The 15801-nt window shown below is 36.5% G+C and overlaps 1 protein-coding gene across 2 annotated transcripts in view; it reads right to left on the reverse strand.

The window, feature by feature from the left end:
- The window catches only part of Csmd3 (CUB and Sushi multiple domains 3), a 1591133-nt gene that overhangs the window by 23241 nt on the left and 1552091 nt on the right, over positions 1-15801 (reverse strand). For both annotated transcript variants that reach the window (XM_032915225.1, XM_032915219.1), the window contains 4 exons: positions 15015-15194; positions 13358-13531; positions 5094-5267; positions 3142-3215 (listed from right to left, as the gene is read on the reverse strand). In XM_032915225.1, the coding sequence (XP_032771116.1) occupies positions 3142-3215; positions 5094-5267; positions 13358-13531; positions 15015-15194 (602 nt within the window). The remainder of the gene's footprint in view (positions 1-3141; positions 3216-5093; positions 5268-13357; positions 13532-15014; positions 15195-15801) is intronic.

Consider the following 15801-nt stretch of genomic DNA (forward strand, 5'->3'; position numbering starts at 1 on the left):
GAATAGCTCAGCTATTCTTCACTTAGTCATCCATTTCTCTGTAATTAGTTTTCTGTGAATATAAATTTACCTTCTCACAATGAGATACCTGTCAAACCAAGGTGAATAGAAAGATTAGATTGGAAGATGAGAATCTGGGAATATTTGTTTTGTTTTTGTTGTTGTTGTTGTTGTTGATGATGATGATTTTGTGTTGTTTGTTGCACTAGTGCTTGGGAATGACCTTCATGCATGTCAAGAGTGTTCTGTCACTGAGCTGTACCTCAGATTGCTTTTGCTAAGACAAATATTTTGTGTATGAGGTTTTGATATAAACAGAGATGACATCCTCTTGGAAACACGCCCAATCTAGAGCTATGAATATTAATATACAGACATAGAGTAGAATAAATAAACTGTATGCTCTTGTCAAATGCCTAGTTTCTATGCTTAGGCTAGTTCATTCTCTATTGGTAACTTATATGTACCAACCCACGATTCATAGTGCCTTAGTACTGGGCAGGTTTGCTATTTTCAAGCAGGAATTTTTTTCTCAAATCAGAAATGTAACATTTACATATAAAAATATTTATTGTTGTCTTCCAATAAATTATCAATAAACTTTTATAACTTTGTATTGTACTGGTTCTATGTAGACTAAGTGAACATATTCAATCTGGTCAGAAAGTTCACGCCCTTAATTTAACCTCAGTATGTCTTAATTTTAATAAACACTGATAGAAGATTAATGTAAACTTGAAAACATACATGTACCTAGGCAGACCTTAATAAAATAAAGCATAGGTATCACTTCACCTAATAGATTCAAAGTTATGCTAACTGTCTGATAATATTTTTCAATGATAATAAAAATAAAATTAAAAATTCAGAATTAATGATCCTGTTCCTTTGTTATATTACATTCTGAATTCAAATACTCCCTTCCCATTATCTCAAATTATATTTGGAAAAAGACTTATAGTTCTTAGAGAATCAGGTACATTTAATGAACAGTTACTAATATCAAAGTTTCATAAGACTGGCAAGTTGAATCAGTGACTAACAGTTTTGCTGCCAAGCCTTATGACTTGAGTTCAACCCCTAGGACCCATATTGTATTAGGAGAGAACACAAATTGTTCTCTGATCTTCCTCTGCCCTGGTAATCTACATCCTACAAATTAATAAATGTATTAAAATGTTATGGTCGCTCCTATAATGAATGATTTTTAACCCTATCATATAGGAGCTATATATACCACTTAGGCCTATCACTTAGGCCAGCCATAGTTACATAGACAAACCATGAGAGACAGATATATGCTTGGTTAGCATCATTTTCTTTTATCTTTGCATGGAAAACTAAGGCTGTATAAACGTGCCCTCTTATGTGAAATGAGATCAATTAATAACAGCCTTTTATAGAGGTATATGGCTAAGTTCTCTAAAATACCTATGTTACAAAGATAGAAGCATGCTTTTACAGTTTGGTATTATCTGAACCATCCTGAAGCAAACCTGAAGAACTGAAACACTCTGAAATCAATGTTCATACTGTGCCTTAAAAGTAGATAAGTGGAAACTATTTTTAGCCACAAAAATATGGCACTTTAGATGAGCCCTTCCTTTAGAAATGGACATTTTTCAGGTTCACACTAAATTTTCCTCAGAATCACACAATTTAGAAACGCCTGCCACAGAAAGCAATTGGGTAATGTGTAAATGGTCTATTTCCTTCTGGAGTCAGCATGTGCTTTGGCTCCCCTTTTACCCTTGTAACAGAAAACTTGCTGATCTATACGTGAAATCTAAATCTGAAAAAGGGAGAAAAAAAGTAAATCACACATGAATGGGCATGCAGAATGATTCCCAGCAGAAAAGTCAACTATGAATTTTGAAAGACCGGGTTAGGGAGAGATTATTTTTCAGAAATTTACCATATTAGTAATTGACATATTAAATAAGCATTTTCCTCACAACTGGGCCTTGCTTTCTGTATTTCTTCTTTAGACTCTTGTTTCATTTTTCCTCCCAGCTCCCACATCTTCCTGTAAAATCTCCTTGCTCACATAGTAACTCCTCACTCTCTAGGTGCTGCTTAGGGATTTCCTAAACAGGATGCTCTCTGCTGCCAGTTTCCTACTTGTCTTACTGTCAAGTTCAGTTTGAATGTTTTCTAGAAATACATTTTCATTTTCTCTAACTATAATCCCTTCTTAGAGAATACCTGCACTCAAATGTTCATGAATGCATATATGAATTTGCCATTGTTTTCGATGTATGTCAGCAGAAATATAAAAACTGACGAACAAATGTGAGTAACTTTTGGCCAAATTCCATACAGAATGGTTTTATCTACTGAATGTCCTCAGTGGAAGTCAGCAAGTAGCAATACCTGCAATTGTATGCATGGAAGGGCGAGACAAGAGAAACATGAGCTTGGGGCTGATGGAGAATGAATAGTAAAATGTAGCCTCAAGAAAAAAAGAGAAAGAAAGAATGAAGGGCAAAAAGAAAGAGAAAGGGGGAGGGAGAGAGGAATGAAGAGAGATAAAAAGAAAAGGAAAAAAAAAGAAAAAGGAAAAGACAAAGATAGCCTAACATAAGACAGAAGAAAAGTATAGACACTTACAATCTTTCTGCAAATGTTTTTTCTGTGAAGATAGTGAGTCTGAATCAGGTAAAATACAAGCTTAAAGCAGTTATAACTTTAATTTCCCTGGTGGCTAAGAACGATGAACACTTATCATATATTGACTGGCCATTTGTAGTTCTCACATTGAGAATCATCTATCCCTTAGCTCATGCAGTTCTAAAGAAGAATGAAATTATGACATTTTGAGGAAAATGGATAAAATCAGAGATCATTATACTGAGAAATCCAAGTCTGACAAAACAATGCATGTTTTCTTTCATATGTGGAGTATAGAATTAAATAGTGTGCATATGTAATGAAAGAGATATGCTTCACATGTTATAAAACCACAGGCTGTAATCTATTTGAGGGAAGAAAGGGAAGTAACAATGGGGAGGCACTGGCGATAAGAAAGTGTAGTAAGGTCTGGGAATAATAATACATTGCAATATAACATGTCCTAAAATATCAAAATACAATACACTTCCCACTATACTAAGCAGAACCAAATAATAAAATAGTACCTACTTGAAATCCAAATGTATTGTTTTGAGATCCATGCCTTGGTACCCCAGGGTTTTCACAGGATGTTCTAGTAGGTTCTAAAGTAAACAATTAAAAAGGTTACACTCTTTGGCAATCTCACAATAGTTGAAATCAAATGCATAAAACTTGCACAAGTGCCAGTCAAACAAAAAGTCCAACCATGGAGATGGACACTGGGGACACAATCCCAACCTTAGCAATATAGCTATTGGCAGTCATCTGCTTGCAGACTGAGTTATAATTTTCTCTAGGAGACTAGCAACTGGCATATCAGTTAAGCTTCCCTGAAACCACACTTCCAAGAAAATTGGCGCAGTACAAATTGATCACCATGGGTCATTTTAAAAAGGACATAAAATTGTATGGGTAAGGAAGAGGTGGTGTATCTAGGAAGAGTTGTGGAGGTGAATATGCTCAAAATACACTGTAGCAGTTTGAATGACAATGCCTTTCACAATCTTATGGATTTAACTATTGGTTCAGAGTTCGTGGTAATGGTAGAGATACTTGGAAAAGGTGGCCTTGGTGTAGGAGTTATGTCACTGGAGGTATACCCTGAAAGTTTAAAGATTCAAACCCCTTCATGTTCACCCTCTCTGCTTTCTGCTTGTAGTTCAAGACTGGAACTTCTGCTCTACAGAATATCCATGCCATTGGTTGACTTAGACCCTTCTGCCCCCACCCCCAAGAGGCACCCTTATCCCTTCCCAACTATAATTCCAAGTAGGCTTCTTTTTTCTATAATTTGCCTTGAACATTGTGTTTGATCAGAGCAATGGGGGAGTAATTAATAGAAAGATACAAAGCTCTCTCTCTCAAAAAAAAAAAGAAATTTTGTGTAACCAAGTATACTTCACTAATGCACTAATGCAAGTCAATCTTAAATAATCTTGGTCTTAGCAAATGTACTCTTGGCAAGAATATTGAACGTAATACTCAGTGCCTCCCAGTAAGCAGAAGCTTCCTAATCTTGAAGCAAGAATTTCAGGTTGAAGCTACAGAGACAGCTCAGTGACTAAAAGGCTAAATTAGCTTATATAGGACCTGATTCAGGGACTACCATAAATATCCAGACTCTCACCACAGCCTGGAACTCCAGCTCTTAGAATATCAGACAACTGTGACCTCTGCTAGCTCTGCATTCAGACAGAGCCACATACAGACAGCCACACATGCATATTTTTAAAAATACATCTTCAAAAGAAGAAATTCAACTTGACTTCATTTATATGCATTATGTGTTTCTTGAACTTTGAAACTTTTGTCAGAAAAAAAGTACTTGATATCAATCAAACCCACTTTGTAAATGAGAAGTTAAAGACAATACTGTCTATTCGAGAAACCCATGTGTATAAAATGTTTGCTTGAGATATAAGATAAAGCTAACTTCTTATGAAAAAGGAAGAGCAATTCATGGAAAATCGATTGATAATTTGGAGTGTCCTGATACTTGTTGGTCATTTCTGCCTGGAAATGGTAGGCTTGTCATTTGTGAGTGGACTGTTTGCATGGAGGTTACTAGGTGAATTTCTAAATGGTAATATTCAGTGTTAAATCACTGATATATATGGATAGCCCTTAAAATATCTCTATGTTTTTGAGCAATATTCATTTCATATGAATGTGTTTTATTAACTAAAATACTTTAAAATAATATTACTTAATAATACTCTGCTCTGACACGCATTTCTTTTTCATTAAACTGATCAATGATGAAATCATTTCAGTATTTCTTCTGGAAGTTTAAAATGATTAAAAGCGATGACCTGGTCTACCTGTATTCTTTCTCAGTACTTTCTAAAAGGTTCTATACTTTTATATATGTGTAACCACCTATATGGTTTGTTTACTATATGTTTTACATGATACACGAATTAAATGTTCCTACCAGATATTCTTGTGCAACTACAGAGCATAACCAGCCTGTGTATTACCTATGCAGTGAGGTGATGATCCACTCCAAGTGCCATCAGTTTGGCATAATCTCGTGCTTGATCCTACTAGTATGAAGGGAGAATTGCAGCTGAATGAAACCTCAGACTGGTAAATAAAGCTTTTGCCTTCTCGTTTTCCTTGGGAAGGTATACCAGGATCACCACAGAACTTTGCTAGAAGTTAAAATGGAGATATTTGTCACAAAATAATAGATACTGTGAAGTAAATAATTGGTAAAATCATTAAAATTAACTGGAATATTACTCTAACCTAATACGTATAACTTATCCCAGAGAAATTTCGCAACTTCTAGTTTATTTATAAATTATAATGTTTTGTGTTTGCTCTCTTTAGTATGGTAGTTAGTAAATGTCAAATGCTTTACCTTTTTATTTAAATAGATCAGAATCAAATAATAAATCTCTAGTTACATGTCAAAAAGCCTCTTCCGTGCTCTTTATATAAGCTGCAACCAGAAGGTGTTACACAGAATAAATATGTATCTTCATGCCTAAAAATATCTGAATTAAAAGTGGGTACTCCCACTTTAAACAATTTAATTTAAAAAGTCTCTCATCTGTGTACTCAGATACTTTGGCTACCAAATTGAGAGTCAAGAATAACTTTCATCATATGCAAAGAAACATGCATGAAATCTTCTGAGTTTGTTTACTGTCAGTTGTATGTATAGGGTTTTAGGAATAACACCTTAGCATTGGAAAACCACATTACGGGTCTCAAGCCTTCGATGTTGCCATTTTCTTTCTCTCCAGAAAGCCATATTTTTTATCTTTAAAACTCTATAAAAGGGCAATTACTTGTTTCCTTCGGAGTGTAAGTCTCCCAATTGATTAGCTGTACCAAAGGTCCATATGAGTCATGCAACCATAAAAGTCACTTTCCTGTGCTTCCCAATATGGGTCAGGCTATTTCTTGACATTGGCTTATGTGTGCTTCCCATTATGATAATCTTGCCTGGTGATTCAGTGGTGCCACCTGACTCATGCTAATTTGGAGCCCAATTAAACCCATTACATTTAATTCATCCAACTGAACAGGAGCACCTCTGACCCTAAGGTCTGCCACAAGACAGAGCTGACAAAAAATCCTCTTGAAATATGCTGGTGCCCCTCTTGCCATTTTGCAGGATTAGTGAAGGGCATGTCTTTTGGATCTTTCCACTCTGGAGTGTTAGGTTTAATATAGAGTACCCATTTTAGCATTGCAACTTCCTTCACCCTAAAAAAAAAAATCCCTCATCTACACTAAGTTGAGGAATATCAAGCATCTTCAACACTTTTTAAAAAGGACATCTTTTTTTTTCGTTTTTATTGGATATTTTATGTATTTACATTTCCAATGTTATCCCCTTTCCTGCTTATCCCCTTTCCAATTCCCCCTCCACCTGCTTCTATGAAGATGCTCCCCCTCCCAACCCCCCCTTCCCACCTCAGTACCCTGGCATTCCCCTACAGTAGGGAGACAAGTCAAGCCTTCACAGGACCAAGGGCTTCGCCTTCTATTGATGCCAGACAATGCCATCCTTTGTTATATATGTGGCTGGATGTCTCCTGAGAGGCTCTGTCATATCCTTACTGATACAGATAAGGATGCTTGCAGCTAACTATCAGACTAAGCACAGGGATCACAGTGGAGGAGTTAGATAAATGACTGAAGGAGCTGAAGGGTTTTCAATCCCACAGGAAGAACAAAAATATCAACCAACCAGACTCCTCAGAGTTCCCAGGGACTAAACCACCAATCAAAGGAGGGCATCTTTTAACAAATGATTCAGCAAATAATTCAAATAAACTTTTGATAATTTTTCTAACTGTGAACTTAGAATCTCCATTCAGGCTGATCCAGTTTTATGTTTCTTCCACCATTATTTCCCAGTCTTAAAATCCATTCCTATGAATATTTCCCAGCCAACTGTTTGAATGAATTAGCATACCCTTTAAGCTATTAAGCAGTGTAGCACACCTCCTCTTGGACTACATTTTTTACTTTCACTCTCAGAAGCTACTTAGCCTTTCTACTGGTAATCAGTCTAGAGGCAAATATTGTTGGGCTATGAGAGACATCAGTAGAGCTTTGCCTGACAATTCTGTCAGGGAAAGTTGCTGTTGGTTTAGCAGATGGTGAAGGATTATTTTCCTCAGTAAAATGCAAAAAAGAATATTTCAGGAGGAGAAGTGTAATATTATCTTCTGCTGAGTAGAAGCTACTTTATCAAGTAAGGTAAAAACCTTGAGAATCTGAGGACTCAAAGTTCTCAGCCTCAATAGGGTCCTCCCTCACATCTCCACCACAAGTTACAGAATCCGTTCTTTACCAATAAATATCTTCAATTTAACAGCCAACACTCTATGGGCCTCAGGTTTGAATTTATTTTTGTTATTTACCCAGTCTTATAATAAGGGGTTAGGTGTTATTTTTCTGCAACTTGAGCTCTCTGACTACTAGAGAGAAAAAAACAGTGTTTCAGGGCAGACTTACAAACTCTAAGAGTTTTTATTCATGTCTTGACCTGGCTAATTTTATCACAGAGTTTAATGTTTCCTTCAACATATGCTCATGTTAGAAGATGTTTAGTTTTATCAGGGGGGGATATTTTTTCTTTTGTCAGTTTATTTAGACATGCTAGAAGCAACCAACCAGTATTGTCATACTTCTTATTTTCCACAATTAGTCAAAAGCTTTATATAGAGAGTCACCAAGTCCACGATTGATGAATTGGGAGAATTGTATGCATTTGATTCCTTAATTTTGTAAAATAGTTCATATCATGAGCTTCAGTACTTTAAGCTTCTAGGAGAGGTTTCAGTAACTTAAGAGGCTTCAGTAATTATAGGAACACTGGAAAGCCTATTTGAAATGTTTAAAAAGAATTCCTTCTTATTTTTCTGATACTCTCAGACTACTCCTGATACCAAAATCTGACTAGTCATGATTGTTTAGATAAAGATGAATTCTAGTATGAGTCTTATATATCTTCAAGTAGAAATATAGATATAGACACAAATATACATATATAAAGTAAAGCCTTCTTTCTACCTTTATGGGAAATGTATATATAGTAAAGCCTTTGTGTTTAGATTTCAGTGACATGTTTCAGCAAAGTCTGTGCTATGTTTGGGTTAATCAGTACATGCTAAAAAATTGGATTAAGACTGCTTGAACTTTGAAAAAACTTTTGTCTCCTTGTTGGGAAGTTTGTACTGGGTGCTATATGAGAGCTTGCTGCTAGTCCTGGACACTGGTCCTATGACATTCCTGGAAAGCCTATGGTTGTTTCTTTTGACTATGGCCAGCCAAAATTAAAGGGTCTGAGATTTCAGTGGGTTGTGTGCTCTCATAGGCAGCAAGGGCAAGATATCTTTGGTATCTGGAAACTTATAACATTTGAATAAAGTAACTGGAGTGAGCTAGCTGGATGTCAGTTTTTCCAGGAAGACTGAAACCCTATGGGGAAAATGAAGACTTGGCCTCTTGGTAAGCGTCTCTCTCCACTCTAGCATGTATAACCAAAATCATATCATATGTGATATATATGGTATCTATACATATGGTATCTATTAGAGTGGCTCTTAGCTGTGGTCCATCTACACAATCCAGTAGCTCTTCAGTTTACAAGGCCAGGTGTCTCAACTGGTTTTCATTATACATCAGAATCCCAAAGAAGTAGGCTAGAATGCCAATGAAAGAATGGACTTGCTAACAAAAGTGAGAACAAGGAAACAGAGAGGGCATGCTTCCTTCTTTCAGAAATTTTACACAGGCTGCCACCATCAGCTGTGGCCCAGATTAAAGGTTGGTGTTTTTCACTCAAAAGATTCGGATTAATAGTGGATTTTCCCGCTTTAAATAATTTAACAAAGAAAAGACAAAACCACAACAAAGTAGAACATCCTCCCTTGTTATGATGCTGCTTTGGTTTTACTAGGACAAATACTATTCTAAATACTTTAAAGCATCTGCTTATATCCTAGACACACTGTGAAATACTCAATTCTGGGCTTGTAATGCATTTCTGAAGGAAACAAGCTGCTGTCATAAGAAAAGAAGGAAAGGAACAAATGGTAAGGCAATTAGTACTATGAGAAAAATAATTCAAAGAAAGGATATTTAGTCTTTGTATGTATTGTGCAATGGAAGATGAATGTACATTTTAAATAATATGGCAGTAGTCTTCCTTGATAGAGGAGAACCAGCACTCTGCAGACATGAAAAAGGCATGTATGACTGGTATAGGGTGAACCTGAAGAAGGTCTATGGGTGGTGAGAACAACCAGGCCAGTAGACCTATATAGAAAACATTCATTTTTCTTTTAAATAATGGCGAAAGAAGTATGCCTTGTAATTAATTTAATCATTTAAAATATGTTCCATTTCTAACATGACCATTTATATCCTGATAATTTGTTTTCCTGTGAAAGAAACAAATAGTAACCAGAGCAGGTACAATACATGGCTGCCTATTAGGTTGCTTTAAATTATATCATCCAAATGAAGACATGACTGAGTATGATTAGGACTTACAGCATATCTGTAGAGACAGCAAAAAAGTTTGAATGATTCAACAGGTTGGTAAGTATGACTATTAACTGCTCTCTGGGCCAACATACTGTACTGGTAACTATTCCAAAAAGGAACCTCAATAAAATTAAGAGTTAACTGTAAAGCGACAACTTTCAAAGATAGTTTTTTTTTTTTTTTTATTAACTTGAATATTTCTTTATATACATTTCGAGTGTTATTCCCTTTCCGGTTTCGGGCAAACATCCTTCCTCCCCCTTCCTTATGGGTGTTCCCTCCCCCACCCTCCCCCATTGCTGCCCTCCCCCGACAGTCTAGTTCACTGGGGTTCATTCTTAGCAGGACCCAGGGCTTCCCCTTCCACTGGTGCTCTTACTAGGATATTCATTGCTACCTATGAGGTCAGAGTCCAGGGTCAGTCCATGTATAGTCTTTAGGTAGTGGCTTAGTCCCTGGAAGCTCTGGTGGCTTGGCATTGTTGTACATATAGGGTCTCGAGCCCCTTCAAGCTCTTCCAGTTCTTTCTCTGATTCCTTCAACGGGGGTCCTATTCTCAGTTCAGAGGTTTGCTGCTGGCATTCGCCTCTGTATTTGCTGTATTCTGGCTGTGTCTCTCAGGAGCGATCTACACTTCTGCACTTCTTTGCTTCATCCATCTTGTCTAATTGGGTGGCTGTATATATATGGGCCACATGTGGGGCAGGCTCTGAATGGATGTTCCTTCAGTCTCTGTTTTAATCTTTTGCCTCTCTCTTCCCTGCCAAGGGTATTCTTGTTCCCCTTTTAAAGAAGGAGTGAAGCATTCACATTTTGATCATCCGTCTTGAGTTTCATTTGTTCTAGGCATCTAGGGTAATTCAGGCATTTGGGCTAATAGCCACTTATCAATGAGTGCATACCATGTATGTCTTTCTGTGATTAGGTTAGCTCACTCAGGATGATATTTTCCAGTTCCATCCATTTGCCTACAAATTTCATAAACTCGTTGTTTTTGATAGCTGAGTAATATTCCATTGTGTAGATATACCACATTTTCTGTATCCATTCCTCTGTTGAAGGGCATCTGGGTTCTTTCCAGCTTCTGGCTATTATAAATAAGGCTGCGATGAACATAGTGGAGCACGTGTCTTTTTTATATGTTGGGGCATCTTTTGGGTATATGCCCAAGAGAGGGATAGCTGGATCCTCAGGCAGTTTAATGTCCAATTTTCTGAGGAACCTCCAGACTGATTTCCAGAATGGTTGTACCAGTCTGCAATCCCACCAACAATGGAGAGTGTTCCTCTTTCTCCACATCCTCGCCAGCATTTGCTGTCACCTGAGTTTTTGATCTTAGCCATTCTCACTGGTGTGAGGTGAAATCTCAGGGTTGTTTTTGATTTGCATTTCCTGATGACTAAAGATGTTGAACATTTCTTTAGGTGTTTCTCAGCCATTCGGCATTCCTCAGCTGTGAATTCTTTGTTTAGCTCTGAACCCCATTTTTTTAATAGGGTTATTTGTCTCCCTCTTGCGGTCTAACTTTTTGAGTTCTTTGTATATTTTGGATATAAGGCCTCTATCTGTTGTAGGATTGGTAAAGATCTTTTCCCAATCTGTTGGTTGCCGTTTTGTCCCTAACCACAGTGTCCTTTGCCTTACAGAAGCTTTGCAGTTTTATGAGATCCCATTTATCGATTCTTGATCTTAGAGCATAAGCCATTGGTGTTTTGTTCAGGAAATTTTTTCCAGTGCCCATGTGTTCCAGATGCTTCCTAGTTTTTCTTCTATTAGTTTGAGTGTGTCTGGTTTGATGTGGAGGTCCTTGATCCACTTGGACTTAAGCTTTGTACAGGGTGATAAGCATGGATCGATCTGCATTCTTCTACATGGTGACCTCCAGTTGAACCAGCACCATTTGCTGAAAATGCTATCTTTTTTCCATTGGATGGATTTGGCTCCTTTGTCAAAAATCAAGTGACCATAGGTGTGTGGATTCATTTCTGGTCTTCAATTCTGTTCCATTGGTCTATCTGTCTGTCTCTGTACCAATACCATGCAGTTTTTATCACTATTGCTCTGTAATACTGCTTGAGTTCAGGGATAGTGATTCCCCTGAAGTCCTTTTTATTGTTGAGGATAGTTTTAGCTATCCTGGGTTTTTTTGTTATTCCAGATAAATTTGCAAATTGTTCTGTCTAACTCTTTGAAGAATTGGATTGGTATTTTGATGGGGATTGCATTGAATCTGTAGATCGCTTTTGGTAAAATGGCCATTTTTACTATATTAATCCTGCCAATCCATGAGCATGGGAGATCTTTCCACCTTCTGAGGTCTTCTTCAATTTCTTTCTTCAGTGTCTTGAGTTCTTATTGTACAGATCTTTTACTTGCTTGGTTAAAGTCACACCGAGGTATTTTATATTATTTGGGTCTATTATGAAGGGTGTCGTTTCCCTAATTTCTTTCTTGGCTTGTTTCTCTTTTGTGTAGAGGAAGGCTACTGATTTATTTGAGTTAATTTTATACCCAGCCACTTTGCTGAAGTTGTTTATCAGCTTTAGTAGTTCTCTGGTGGAACTTTTGGCATCACTTAAATATACTATCATATCATCTGCAAATAGTGATATTTTGACTTCTTCTTTTCCGATCTGTATCCCCTTGATCTCCTTTTGTTGTCTGATTGCTCTGGCTAGAACTTCAAGAACTATATTGAATAAGTAGGGAGAGAGTGGGCAGCCTTGTCTAGTCCCTGATTTTAGTGGGATTGCTTCAAGTTTCTCTCCATTTAGTTTAATGTTAGCAACTGGTTTGCTGTATATGGCTTTTACTATGTTTAGGTATGGGCCTTGTATTCCTATTCTTTCCAGGACTTTTATCATGAAGGGTGTTGAATTTTGTCAAATGCTTTCTCAGCATCTAATGAAATGATCATGTGGTTTTGTTCTTTCAGTTTGTTTATATAATGGATCACGTTGATGGTTTTCGATATTAAACCATCCCTGCATGCCTGGGATGAAGCCTACTTGATCATGGTGGATGATTGTTTTGATGTGCTCTTGGATTCGGGTTTGCCAGAATTTTGTTGAGTATTTTTTGCGTCAATGTTCATAAGGGAAATTGGTCTGAAGTTCTCTTTCTTTGTTGGGTCTTTGTGTGGTTTAGGTATAAGGGTAATTGTGGCTTCATAGAAGGAATTCGGTAGTGCTCCATCTGTTTCAATTTTGTGGAATAGTTTGGATAATATTGGTATGAGGTCTCCTATGAAGGTGGTCATCAAGATGATCCTCACTGTAAAAAGTTTCAGGGCTACTGTGTCCTCTATAAAACCTGAGGAAGTCTAAAAATATTGCCTAGAAAGAGCTTCTTTGAATGCGATATTATTCCATGCCTAACAGAATGCCATAGTAAATATAATTATCTTTTAAATTTGATAAGTTAGTAATGTTTCTTAAGATGGTTTCTACTTTGAAGGAATTAAAATAACAAGAATAATCTAGAAAACTCTTTTACTGAAATAAAGCACTTTAGTTTAAATATTTTGAGCCAAACTGGAAGGAACATAATGACTGGAATAAATGAAAAAATAGCTACATTAATGAAAACTGGCTTCTTAAATTTAAATCTTAATTGCGTACTTGTAGAGAGCTTAATCTCTTTGGGTACAGCATTGCAAATTTGAAAGGTTTAGGAAACAAATGTTACTGTAAATCATTATGGATATTATTGAAATGTTACTACTTACGTAAGCACTGCGGGACCTCGCCACTCCAGGTACCATTGCCTACACAGGTCAGAACCGCAGGAAAGGACAGCTCATATCCTGCAGAACAGATGTAGCTAATACTAAAGCCCCAGTCGAAATTTGTTCCTTCCAGCCTTCCATTAGAGATCTGGGGAGGAGTTGAGCAGGTAACAGCTGCAATTACATTAAAAGTAATTAGACACAGCTGTTGAAATACCCTCAGTGTGAAATAAATAAATAATTATCATTAAGAGCTGCATATGTGCTATCTAACCTTTTGGAGGACAATACAGTGTGCCATGTTTTATTCTCCTGTTAGTTTTCTTGCAAGATCACTAAAATTTAACCCTGGAGGAGGATGCTTGCAGTTGGCAACATAATGACTACTAAGTAGTTCTTTTTACAAGAACTCAAGCTTCTTGATACTGAAGGAGAAGGCAGAGGGGATGCCCTTCTATCTGCTATACTGCAACTAATGACAATTTTTTTCTCCTCTATAATATTATTTCCCAAGGACGTTGAGAGAGGCTTATGAGCTCGGTGCCTTGTCTAGATTTAGATTCAGCATTGATACTTGTTTGTTTGTTTGTTTGTTTTTTGGTTTTTTTTGTTTTTTTTTTTTTTAAAAACAGGTTTATAGCTGTCCCCCGCTTCTTTTTCAAATATAGACAAACTGATTTTCTGGTTACAGTGTATTTGTTGTGCATTCTGAAAACATATAGCTACATATATTAAAGCCTATCCTATTTGTAAATATATGATTAATTTTAAAATTTAACTTTGCTTAACTGGTGTTTTCCACAGGCAGAGTCATGTTGAAAAAGTGTCAGATATGAGAAGAAAAGGAGATAGCAACCTTCTAAGTGTAGAAATGAGGAAATTCTGTAATGATGACAAACTATAGGTAGGAAGAACTTCTTGAGTTTGCCAATATGTTAATTTCCATTATACATATGCATGAATATACAAAAGAACTTATAAAACATAAATGCCTATGTGTGGATCACTATGATGAACTGCACATACATTAATACTAAATTCACTCAACAAAATGAAACTGCATCTGATTTTACTTAGATAATGTAATGCTAAGAAAACAGAAACACATTGCAATCATTGCATTGGTAAAAATATTAGTTCTGTATGTACAAACTCATCAACTATTAGACACACAAAATACCAATTATTAAAAATAAAGCTATCATAAAACTTCATTATGTGGTGTAAAGTTTCCTTTTATTCAAATATTAACCTACCATTATTGACACTACCTTTTCTAAATTGAGTCTTTATTTTACTATCTGTAAAAGGATGGCCTTAAATAGCTGAGAAGATTCAATTTGCCCAGGTGACACTTTTTTACAAATCTCCACTGGTGTAAGCAGTAGTGGTGAGCAAGTGCCAGAGAGCGTGGTACTTTGTTTCATGCTGAGCTACATGTCATTGTCACTACTCACAATAAAAAATAAGTTTGATAAAGACACACTTTTAACATATCTGCATGTTACACTAGGACTTTAAAATAAAATACCCCACATTTTGGTATCAGAAAAAAGGGAACAGAATACTTGTATACTTAAATATGCATAAAATTTGTTTATAAATGTAAATAAGTAATGACTATAACTTGGCAATGCTGAAAGAATTATTTGCATACCTCTACATGTTGGCATGACTCCACTCCACGTGCCATTAGTTGTACATGTTCTGACTCTGGATCCATTTAACTCCATGGTATAGCCTGGCTGGCACATGTAAGAAACATTTTGCCCCACCACAAAATCATCTCCATATCTTAATCCATTGGCTGGTATACCTGGGTCTCCACAACTGATGACTATCAATACCAGATGAGGACAGAAGGTTAACACAGTCCATATTTAACACCAAGTATTTAGCATAAGATAACCTTAACAAATACGTAGGGAAAATAGGTACCATGCTCACTTTAGAGATAAAACATAAGCATAACCATATTTAAAGAACACATTCGCAGGTTTTGATCATAATAAAGACTTATTACAGATGTTGTGCATGTGGTTTAGAATAGATAGATAGAAAGATAGATAGATATAGATATAGATGCACTAATTAAATAATTTAAAAAATTATTAAGATAAAAACCAGTACCCAAAGACTATACATGGACTGACCCTGGGCTCCAACTGCATAGGTAGCAGTGAATAGCCTTGTTGGGACAGCAGTGCAAGGGGAAACCCTTGGTCCTGCCAAGGCTGGACTCCCAGTGTAGGGGATTGTTGGGGGGAGCAGTAATGGAGGGTGGATGGGGAGGGGTACACCCATATAGAAGGTGAGGTGGAGTGATTAGGGGACTGAAGGACAGGAAACTGGGAAAGGGAATAACATTTGAAATGTAAATAAGAAATACCCAATTTAATAAAAATGGAAGAAAAAATAAAAACATTCATCAATAAAAAAAAGAT

This window comes from Rattus rattus, chromosome 1, assembly GCF_011064425.1.
Source record: "Rattus rattus isolate New Zealand chromosome 1, Rrattus_CSIRO_v1, whole genome shotgun sequence".
NCBI classification, from domain to species: Eukaryota; Metazoa; Chordata; class Mammalia; order Rodentia; family Muridae; genus Rattus; species Rattus rattus.